Source organism: Dendrobates tinctorius, unplaced genomic scaffold (genome assembly GCF_039654945.1).
Source record: "Dendrobates tinctorius isolate UK_male_01 unplaced genomic scaffold, ASM3965494v1 ptg000011l, whole genome shotgun sequence".
NCBI lineage: Eukaryota > Metazoa > Chordata > Amphibia > Anura > Dendrobatidae > Dendrobates > Dendrobates tinctorius.
Window position 1 is genome coordinate 70001240 of NW_027361679.1, and position 12350 is coordinate 70013589.

Sequence of the window (12350 nt, forward strand, 5' to 3'; positions counted from 1 at the left end):
AAAAAAGTTTGCACGTTTTAAATATGGATTAGATATTCCCAAAATATATTCTTCAAAAAATGCCAAGAATAAATGAGCAAAACACATGCAACAGGTGTACCCATTGCTGAACCAACCTGTTGCAGGTACCATTTATCTAAGAAGTTAAATGCATTGTGAGACAATACAAACTCCAAGGATTCTGAAACAAATATATTCCTGTCTTTTCTTAGCATTAGATAGAATTTTACTTATCACTTCAATACCCTTTTTCTGTGGAATACGGGTACATAGACAAGATCTTCTATTTCTTTAAAAAAAAAATCACCTGAATCCTTTAAAAAAAGATGGAATGGGTTTTAACAAAGGTTTTAATAAACCAATCAAGGTATTGAGAGAGTGGTTCCTTTAGTGAATTAATTCCTGAGATAATTGGGCAACCTTGCGGTATTTGTTTAAATCTGTGAATTTTGTGGATGCTGTACCAATGTGGTTTTTTCGGGATATTCGGGTTATAATTTCTAAGCCCTTTTCTTAGACAGGATCCTCTTTCTACATATTTCCTCAGAAATGTTCTTAATTTATTTTTAAAATTCTGGGTAGGATCTCTATCCAATGCAATATAGGTAATATATAGGCCAATAATGTCTGTAAAGCGCTGTGGAATTAATGGCCCTATATAAATGAGTAAAATAAATAAAAATAAATACATTTTGTGATTTAATTGTGTCAGAGCCTCAAACATATAATAATCCCTTTCCAAAAGAACTAGGTTACCCCCTTTATATGCCTTTCTGAAAATAACATTATCCCATTTCTTCATTTCATTAAGGGCTTTTGTTTCAGATGGGTTCAAATAGCTTTTAGGTTGTTTGCAAAACAACGCTTCTACATCCTTTATAACCATCTCTTCAAATAAATCAATCATATTTCCAGGTGAAATAGGTAGCATATAATTAGACTGTATGCCTCCTTTAAATGGTACAAAGGAGGTAGGGGCACCGTCGCTACTTGAATCGGACTAGTCTCCCTTTGATAGACTCAACAATAGAGCGGCATCTCCTCTGCAATCTACAGATTCTGCCATGAAACCCAGGCTACCAATGGTAGTTGGAATTTCTCCTTCTAAAGTGTCAGGAGCATTATCAGAAGTCCTGTTGGAAAAAGCTTTAATTAGATGCAACTTTCTTGTACTTTTAAATAGATCGATGTTAAACTCAGCCAGATTAAACGGTTCAGGTGTATAAAAATTCTGTGAGCCTCTGTCAGGTGTTTCAGAGTAACGTTCAAAATTTGGTTTTCAGCAGAGGTCATTATTTCCTCCAAGACACATGTTATCGTTTTGTCCCCACAATTATGATATTTTCCCCCTCTTCTTGTTTTGCTAAAGGGAGTGGTGTTTCTGCATTGATAGTTGAGGAACTGTTGCTTGCTTCCATCTGGTCTTCATTATTACTAGATTCAGAATCCGTAGTCCATCCGTCCATATTAGTGCGTTTTTATTTAAACATTTTTTGGTTGCGGGCTCCTCTTTGATTATTGCGTTTTTTACTCCACGTGAAAATATGGCCAAAATCAATCATTTTTGTCGCGCAAAGGCTGATCTCTCACCTTCATGATCAAGGATACCCAACGAGGTGAGATTTTGCATGGTGCCCCAGATCGATGTTGATTGATAATCATTTTGTATTTCTTCCATTTTCTTACTAGTGCACCAACAGTTGTCTCCTTCTCACCCAGCGTCTTACATATGGTTTTGTAGCCCATTCCAGCCTTGTGTAGGTCTATGATCTTGTCCCTGACATCCTTAGAAAGCTCTTTGGTCTTGCCCATGTTGTAGAGGTTAGCGTCAGAAAGTCTGTGGACAGGTGTCTTTTATAAAAGGTGACTATGTAAGACAGCTGTCTTTAATGCAGGTAATGAGTTGATTAGGAGCGTCTAACTGGTCTGTAGGAGCCAGAACTCTTAAAGGGAATCTGTCACCCTTTTTGTGCCCTATTAGCTGCCGGCATAGACATCAGGGGCTTATCTACAGCATTCTGTAATGCTGTAGATAAGCCTCCGACGTAACCTGAAAGAGAAGAAAAACACGTTTATATTATACTCACCAGGGTGGGCGGTCTGGTCCGGTCCGACGCCTCCCTTCTTCATGCGATGACGTCATCTTCTCCCGTCCTGTAATGGTTGTGGCGCAAGTGCACTGCTCTGCCCTGTTGAGGGCAGAGTAGAATTCTGCAGTGTGCAGGCGCCGGACCTCTCGTGACACCTGCGCACTGCAGGACTCTGCTCTGCCCTCAACAGTGCAGAGCAGTGCGCTTGCGCCGCAGCCATTACAGGACGGGAGAAGAGGACGTCATCGCATGAAGAAGGGAGGCGTCGGACCGGACCGCAACGCCTATCGGACCGGACCGCCCACCCCGGTGAGTATAATATAACGTGTTTTTCTTCTCTTTCAGGTTACATTGGAGGCTTATCTACAGCATTACAGACTGCTGTAGATAAGCCCCCGATGTCTATGCCGGCAGCCGCAAGCCGAAAATAAGGGTGACAGATTCCCTTTAATGGTTGGTAGGGGATCAAATACTTATTTCTAACGGCAAAATGCAAATACATTTATATAATTTATACGTGATTTTCTGGATTTTATTTTTGATATTCTATCGCTCGCTGTTAAAATTAACCTACCCTTAAAATTATAGACTGTTGATGTCTTTGTCAGTGGGCAAACTTACAAAATCAGCAAGAGATCAAATACTTATGTATGTGTCTGATAGCTCATAAGTGATAATTAACTCTACCTCCATCAAATACAAAGTTAATAAAGTATGTATAGGATGTGCCAAGTATGGAATATCTCACAGCTCTATTAAATAACAGAGCGATCTGAGCCCCTTGGGACACAAACGGTACAAAGGGAATTTTAATGTACCGTATATACTCGTGTATAAGCCGAGATTTTCAGCCCATTTTTCTGTCCTGCCACGGTCTCTGCAGCATCGCTTGCTTCTCCACTGTCTCCCTTCTTGTCTTCAGCGGTCACGTGGTGCCGCTCATTACCACTCATGAATGGTAATGAGCGGTACCACGTGACCGCTGAAGACAGGAAGGGAAGGGAAACAGTGGAGAAGTGAGCGAGGCTGCAGAGACCGCGGCAGGATGGGTGAGTATAGCGATATTCACCTGTCCCCCGGTCCATCGCTGCTCACTGCTGTCTGTGCTGCATCCTGTGTCAGTGACGTTTTAGGCAGCAGGGGGCAGGTGACGTGATTAGTGCGTGCCGCCCTTCTGCTGGCTGACACAAGAAGCGGCAGACAGCGGCGGTGGACCCAGGAGAGGTGAGTGTGCCTTTTTTTTTGCAGCATATGGGGCATATTCTGCAGAGCAGCATATGGGGGCATATTCTGCAGAGCAGCATATGGGGGCATATTCTATGGGGCAGCATATGGGGGCATAGTCTATGGGGCAGCATATGGGGGCATAGTCTATGGGGCAGCATATGGGGGCATAGTCTATGGAGCATTATATGGGGGCATAGTCTATGGAGCATTATATGGGGGCATAGTCTATGGAGCATTATATGGGGGCATAGTCTATGGAGCAGTATATGGGGGCATAGTCTATGGAGCAGTATATGGGGGCATAGTCTATGGAGCAGTATATGGGGGCATAGTCTATGGAGCAGTATATGGGGGCATAATCTATGGGGCAGCATATGGGGCATAGTCTATGGGGGCATATTCTATGGGGCAGCATATGGGGGCATAGTCTATGGAGCAGTATATGGGGCATATTCTATGGAGAAGCATATGGGGGCATATTCTTAGGAGCAGCATAAGAGGGCATAGTCTATGGAGCAGCATAAGGGGGCATATTCTACGGAGCAGCATATGGGGGCATATTCTACGGAGCAGCATATGGGGGCATATTCTACGGAGCAGCATATGGGGGCATATTCTATGGAGCAGCATATGGGGGGCAGAAACTATGGAGAAGCATATGAGGGCATAAACTATGGAGAAGCATATGAGGGCATAAACTATGGAGAAGCATATGGGGGCATAATCTATGGAGCAGCATATGGGGGCATAATCTATGGAGCAGCATATGGGGGCATAGTCTACGGATTCCATCCTCGGCTTATACACAAGTCAATAAGTTTTCCCAGTTTTTTGTGGCAAAATTGTGTGTGTGTGGGGGGGGGGGGTCGGTTTATACACGGGTCGGCTTATACACGAGTATATACTGTACATGGTTACGAAAAGTATGTAGTAGGTGTAGAACCAGAACTCCTCTTCAATTCTTCTCCCTCTTCTTATGTATCACTATCTTGGCTGGTCTGGTTATAGTCCACATTTAATTGTAAAATGTGAACTTTTCAGTGTTCAGTTTACTCATTGTTACTGATTCAGTCAATCTATGCAACTTGTTTGCTAATATTTTGAATTCTATGGTGTGTTATTCTGTAATTTTATTTTTGAAACAAAAATTAAGTTATAAAAAAAAAATACCGTAATAATAACGGAATCAGAGCTATGATATTCTTTGATTTAGGACAATATTGCATCGACTTACCACTTCTGTTGAGGTCTCTGCGTGCTCTGAAGTCACATGCTCTTGTAGAGAGGTCTCAGTATAACCCATTTTACCACAATAAGGACAAGTAAAAGACTGTGGCTGCTCAACTGAGAAAGCTTCCCCACCATAGTATAAATCTGTGAAGAAAATATCTGCTGCTGAAAATGAACTTCAAAACAGGAAGCAGTCATAATTTAAATTGCCACAGAATATAATGGATTCATATTTAATGTGTTACCACCTAACTGCAGATATTGCCCATAAGGCTGCCAAGCAGTGGTCCATTTCTCATATAAATTGTCCTTTAACAAAGAAATTGTATCCATGAAACATAACTACTAAATCCCCCCCCTCTACACAAAAAAAAGATTAAATTGAAACTAGTGAAATGGAGTGAAGATTTCACAACTCTGTTTGCTGAAGATTCAAGTCGAAGACACATACAGCAGATGGCCAAAAGTTTCAAGACCAACACAAATTTTGGTTTTCACAAAGTTTTCTGCTTCGGATCAGATGGACTACAAAACAAAAAAATGCAAGGTCCTTGCCACGAAAATTAACTTAATCACAAAAATGCCATTCAAGGAGAGAAGTTAAATAAATGCAAAGACTACTTCAGGGCTTCCAAGAAAGTCTAGCAGGTGCCAGGACAGTTTCCTTCAAGTAAGGATAGATTCAACGTCAGTGCAGCGCTTGCCCCATAATGGCAGCAGGCAGGTGTCAGTGCATCTGCATGCACAGCGAGACAAAGGCTTTTGGAGGCTGGCCTGGTTTCAAGAGGACAGTAAAGAAGTCACTTCTCTCCCAAGAAAAGCATCATGGACAAAATGACATTCTGCATGAAGTACAGGGATTAAACTGCACAGGACTGATGTAAACGATATTTGCTCTGATGAAGCCCCTTCAGACTGTTTGTCCAGAGAAGAAAAGGTGAGCACTAACGTGAGTCCTGTGTCATATCAACGGTAAAACCTCTTGAGACCATTCATGTGTGGGGATGTGCTCACTCACAATTTTTCATAAAAATGGAGCCATGAATAAAGAATGCTATCTAAACATCCTCCAATAGAAACTTCTCCCACCAATTCAGGATTTGGTGATGAACATTTCACGCATGATTGAGCCCCATGCCAAAGGTAAAGGTGATCACCAAGTTGCTGGGTGGAAAAAAAAAAAATGTTGGGTCCATTGCAAGGACACTCCCCAGATGTTAAATCCATTGAGAACCTGTGGTTAATCCTCAAAAAGCCGGTGGACAAACAAAAATAAAGAAATTGTAATAAACTCCAAACACTAATTAGAGCAAATTGCAGAAGTTTTAAAGAATATTTTTCTGTAAAAGTGTATAAACTTAAAATACAAAAATCTGACTAAACGATTGAAAAACACTGAAGCTGCAATTTTTGTGAAATCAAATCCAAAGTTTGAACCACTCAAAACTTTTGGCCATGAATGCACACATCAGACAACCTGCTCGCAGCATCAATCTGTGTTCTCTCTGCCAAGTAGTAACACATTAACAACATTAAGTTATGTTCACATGTGGCGTTTCTGCAGCTTTTGCTAGTTTTTTTGCTGCAAATTTGTCTTTTGTGCATGCTGATAAACTTTAGTTGCCAAAAAAAAAAAAAAAAAAAATCATTCTGCTTCATAAGGTTTTGGCACAAAAAAAACACAGCAAAACCTGATACCTGGATATATGTTATTGCAACATCTGTTACTTTCAATGGGTAAAAAACTTTGAAAGAGACATGCTCTATTCTGCAAAAACAAGCAAAGCACAAAATCCGGAGGACAAAGAAAAAAAAAAAAAAAAGCTGTGTGCATGAGATTTCTGAAATCTCCGACTTTGCTGGTACTGTAATACAAAGCTGAAAATTTGTGTTAACAAAAAACAAAAGCAGGAAAAAAAAAGGGGGGGGGTTTCCTGGTTGAACAAGTTTCTGCAGTCATTGAGACTACAGATCGCAGAATGTTGACAGCGTGCATTATATGTACTGTCAAGATTCTGCTCTGTTGATTGATTGCCACAAGTACGCGATTTGCAGAATGGCAACTACAAGTGATTCTCACTAAATCAGAATATCAGTTCTTCAATACAAAAAAAGTGAAACTCATAATATATAAACTTTTCAATGATATTCTAATTTAGTGAGAAGCATTTGTAGATTCTAAATCGCCTTCTCTCCAAAGAACATTGAATGAGGAAGAGGTAGATAGCTTGGAAGTTACAATGCCTTGCGAAAGTACTCGGCTCCCTGGAACTTTTCAACCTTTTCCCACATATCATGCTTCAAAACATAAAGATACAAAATGTAAATTTTTGGAGATGAATCAACAAGTGGGACACAATTGTGAAGTTGAACGAAATTTATTGGTTATTTTAAATTTTTGTGGAAATTCAAAAACTGAAAAGTGGGGCGTGCATTATTATTCGGTCCCTTTAACTTAATACTTTGTTGCGCCACCTTTTGCTGCGATTACAGCTGCAAGTCACTTGGGGTATGTCTCTATCAATTTTGTACATGGAGAGACTGAAATTCTTGCCCATTCTTCCTTGGCAAACAGCTCGAGCTCAGCGAGGTTTGATGGAGATCGTTTGTGAACAGCAGTTTTCAGCTCTTTCCACAGATTCTCGATTGGATTCAGGTCTGGACTTTGACTTGGCCATTCTAACACCTGGATACGTTTATTTGTGAACCATTCCATTGTAGGTTTTGCTTTATGTTTGGAATCATTGTCTTGTTGGAAGACAAATCTCCGTCCCAGTCTCAGGTCTTTTGCTGACTCCAACAGGTTTTCAAGAATGGTCCTGTATTTGGCTCCATCCATCTTCCCATCAATTTTAACCATCTTCCCTGTCCCTGCTGAAGCAGGCCCAAACCATGATGCTGCCGCCACCATGTTTGACAGTGGGGATAGTGTGTTCAGGGTGATGAGCTGTGTTACCTTTACACCAAACATATCGCTTGGCATTGTTGTCAAAAAGTTCGATTTTGGTTTCATCTGACCAGAGCACCTTCTTCCACATGTTTGGTGTCTCCCAGGTGGCTTGTTGCAAACGTTAAACAACACTTTTTATGGATATCTTTGAGAAATGGCTTTCTTCTTGCCACTCTTCCATAAATGCCAGATTTGTGCAGTGTACGACTGAGATTGTTGTCCTATGGACAGACTGTCCCACCTGATCATGGGCCTCTTGGCTGCACCTCTGATCAGTCTTCTCGTTTGAGATGACAGTTTAGAGCAGTGTTTCAAAAACTCCAGTCCTCACGGACCTTAAGGCCTATTTCACACAACCGTTTTTCAACTCAGTCGAAATCCGCTAAAATGGCGGAAAATGGATCCGTAGGCGGATTGAATGAAACGGGTGGCACCGGACCGTTGTTTTGACGAGAGATTTTTTCCGCCGCCAGAACTGGGTGGTTTAGGGTTAACTTTCTACCAAAGGGAATTCTTCCGGGCATGCGCAGTGAAAAATGCGGATCCGGCCAGCCAAAAAAAAAAAAAGTTTCATTGTCCGTCCAGTCATGTCAGCGGACGCCAAAATTTTGGTGGATCCGTAAAAAAACGGATCCAATGGATGACCATCCGTCAAGATCCGCCGATAATTCAAGTCAATGGGAAAAAAAAAAAAACCCGGCTCCGCCAAGAAAAATGGCGGATCAGTTTTTTTTTTTTTTGCAAAACAGCGGATTTTGACTGATGGAGACGAACGGATGTGTGAAAGAGGCCTAACATGTCATGTCTTCAGGATTTCCTTACTATTTCACAGGTGATGGATGTATCATCAAGGCATCAGGAATTCTCTCACATGTGTAACACTATGTAAATACTGAAAACATGACATCTTGGGGTCCGCGAGGACTGGAGTTTGGGAACCACTGGTTTATGTCTTGGTAGATTTGCAATGGTATGATACTCCTTCCATTTCAATATGATCGCTTGCACAGTGCTCCTTGGGATGTTTAAAGCTTTGGAAATCATTTGGTATCCAAATCCGGCCTTAAACGTCTCCACAACAGTATCACGGACCTGCCTGTTGTGTTCCTTGGTCTTCATGATGCTCTCTGTGCATCAAACAGAACCATGAGACTATCACAGAGCAGGTGCATTTATACGGAGACTTGATTACACACAGGTGGATTACATTTATCATTATTAGTCATTTAGGACAACATTGGATCATTCAGAGATCCACAATGAACTTCTGGAGTGAGTTTGCTACACTGAAAGTAATGGGGCCGAATAATATTGCACGCCCCACTTTTCAGTTTTTGAATTTCCACAAAAATTTAAAATAACCATTACATTTCGTTCAACTTCACAATTGTGTCCCACTTGTTGATTCTTCACCAACAATTTATATTTGGTATCTTTATGTTTGAAGCATGATATGTGGGAAAAGGTTGAAAAGTTCCAGGGAGCTGAATACTTTCGTACGGCACTGTACCACAAATAGCTTAAGCTGGCAATAGATTGGACTCTTGACAGTGTGCATAATGTACATGGTCAGGATTCTACAATCTGCACAATGACTGGAAAAATTTCTGTTTAGCCCGGAAAACCCTTTAACAACATAGTCACTGATGTGAGAGGTTCAGCCTAGTGTAGTAAAAAGTTCAGAGCCCCTATACGCAGGATTTTGGCTATAACTTTGGAAAAACTAGTATGCATTTTCATTATATTACAATAAGAAGTGTTTTTTTTTTTTTTTTTGTGGGGGCGGGGGTTGCATTTCTTATAGGCCGAATACGAAAAAATTTTAATTTACTGAGAACATCTAATATTATGGGCCAGCAGGCCAGAGGATACATTCACAATGATTTCCAACAATGGTGAAAAATAGGAATAAAAGCATTCTTACCAAAGTCTACCCTTGTTAATATGCACTGCATTGGATGGTCAGTTGTGTGTCTTGTTGTTGTTGCGCCACTTTCATAGCAAGATGCACAAAGGTCATAGTCATAGCAAATTAAGCACTTGTATCGTCTGCCTCTGAAGTTTCCTTTTAAACATGCATCGCAGCTGACACCTATATAATACAAATAACTAGGTTAGAAATGGAAAGTAACAATAACACTAAATATAAAGAGCCTAAAGAGTTCTAATCACAGAGGGGGTGCTGCTGGGATGGGACCATCATGTTCAGTTGCAATTCCCCAGAAGCACACAAGTATTCATTACTACCTCCTACAGGATAAAGTAATCATAACACACTACCCAATGTCAATTGAATAGCCATCATGTTTCTTCTAAGGATGTGTGCACAAGGTGCGTTTTTGGTGTGTTTTTTCCCTCACAGAGTTGGCCCAAAAACGCTAGGAAATCCTTATGCCAGCAAAGTCAATGAGGATCCTGAAGTGCTGTGCACATGATCAGTACATTTTTTTTGGGTCACAATGTGGGGGGATTCCCCATTGTAATAACCAGGAAAGGCTAAGATTACAGCTGTGAACTGATATTAATAGCCTGGGAAGATCCATGGGTATTACCCTCTTCCCAGGCTATAAACATCTGTCCCCAGCTGTCTGCTTTCCCTCTGTTGGTTATGAAAATTACACGTGAGGCCACACTTTTTTTTTTTTTTTTTAAGAAAAATAATTTATTAAATACATGTATAGTAAGCTTCACATGCACTGTACTAATTATATATGTGACTGATATCTTTATATCTATGTGTATACATCTATTCTATTTTGTCGGGACGGAACTTGCATGGTCCAAGTGACGTGCAATTTTATTTTTCTCACAACCAATGACTTGCATTGGCGACTTTCGGACGATATACGAGGACAATCGCAGCATGCTATGATTCTATATTCTCGGTGTGTGTGTTTATTTAAACCTTTACTTACAGGTTTATTAATGAGGGTGTCTGGCTGACATCTTTTCATTACTAAACCTAGGGTTTGGTGTCAGCGACAAATGCCAACACCAACCTCTGAAATCCCATTACACCGATGTGACAGCCCAGGATCTTCCTGAAGTCCTGACTCAAAGTGAAAGAACTGGTGCTTCAAATTTGAAGTGCTATTTCTGGGGCAGCTGATGGCTGGTATATTTAGCCTGGGACAGGGCAAATAAGCATGAAAAAGAAGGGGTTGAACAAGGAAATTACATCACTAAACCTTTTTTAAAATATCTTCATTTAGCTCCAAGAAGTATTCAGTGCTGTTCAAAAAGGCATAAAAACCGCATGCAAAAATGGAACAAAACCAAAAGTTTTTGCCACAGCGTTTTTGCTGCCAAGAGATGCAGAAACCTTGCAGCAATTTCTGCTAGCAAATACTCAACGTGTGCACATACCCTAAAGGGTTAAATGTGCTTTGCAGTAGTTCTCTGCTTTGGCTAATAGAAAGTGACCCTAATCTATAAATTATTAAAAGTGGCACTATATTAACTATTGATCATATAAATGCAAACATGGCTGTGGATATGCCAGGGAGCAGATGTTCAGACTACAATAAATAATGTAAGGATACATCTGTTGCTGGGAGTTCTTCCTATAGAACTTACTGTTATTGGGAGGCCGTATGGAATAAAACTGAGCCTCTGATACAGATATGAAAATAACTGTAGCCTTAAAGAGGATCTCTCACTGGATTTTTATTTATTTTAAGTACCTCTTCTAATTGCTGCTAATCCAATATTTCAGGAACAGTTTTTATTTTTTTTTCCTGTGGTCGTCTGTTGCAAAGTTATGTCCCTGAGCAATAAACATGCAAATCTTCCCTTACCATAGAACTTCTGTTTTGATTTGCCAGCTTCAGAGGATAAAAGGTAAACGCCCACAGAGAAGTTCTGTGGTATACGCCCAGTTGGTTGAAGGAAAAACTATTATGCTATGTGCACATGTGCAGAAATGCTGCAGAAATTTCCGCAACTCCCGCATGCGCTTTTCCCGCGAAAAACAAGCGTTTTTCGCTTTCGCATTCAAAGCCATTTCAAGCATCGCTTGGAAAAGTGATAGGATGTTAAAAATAATAAAAAAATATCATTATTCTCACCTTCCGATGGCCTCCGATCTGCTCTGCGGCACTCCCGGTCCCAGTAATGCTTTGCGCGAAGGACCCGAGATGACATCACGCTCACGAGAGCGCGACGTCATTAGCAGTCATTCGCGCAAAGCATTACTAGGACCGGAAGATGCCGGGAGAGTGGTGGGAAGGACTTCAGGGGCCACCGGAGGGTGATTATATCTCTATTTTTTATTTTTATTGTATTTTTTACAGGATTATGGTACCCAGGGCCTGGAGGAGAGAGTCTCCTCTCCTCCAGGCCCTGGGTACCATCCACACATGATCGGATTACATTGCGCATGGTGGGCATAGCCACATGCGGAAAGTAAGCGGATCAATGCTTTCCTATGGGTGTGGAATCGCCGCGACTCCACAAAAAGAATGAGCCTGCTGCGCATATTTTTCCGCTATGCGATTTCGCAGCGGAAAAATCCGCAGCATTAGCACAGCATTGCGGAATCCCATAGAATTGCATGGGATGCGTTTTCACGGCGATTCTGCAACGGAAAAACGCTGCGAAAACGCAATGTGTGCACACAGCCTTACTGTGGGGTGTACAACTTTGGGACGGAAAGGCATATATAACAAAAAAAAAAAAACTATCCCAGAAAGAGAGGGGAAGTGGCAATTTGAGTAGCTACTTTGTTTAAATTTAGAAAAATTGATTGAGGTCCAGTTTATAGGTTGTCCGATGTTAGGCTACAAGTCTACAGTCACAATGTGGCTGCAGACTTCCGAATCAACACACCGCGCACACTGTACGCTTTGAGGATT

At 41.1% G+C, this 12350-nt stretch overlaps 1 protein-coding gene across 1 annotated transcript in view; it reads right to left on the reverse strand.

Annotated features, from left to right (window-relative positions):
- Positions 1-12350, reverse strand: part of KCMF1 (potassium channel modulatory factor 1) — a 79992-nt gene that overhangs the window by 10946 nt on the left and 56696 nt on the right. Inside the window, exons 2-3 of the mRNA XM_073543153.1 lie at positions 9422-9589; positions 4552-4691 (exon numbers count right to left, since the gene is read on the reverse strand). Of these exons, the coding sequence (XP_073399254.1) occupies positions 4552-4691; positions 9422-9589 (308 nt within the window). The remainder of the gene's footprint in view (positions 1-4551; positions 4692-9421; positions 9590-12350) is intronic.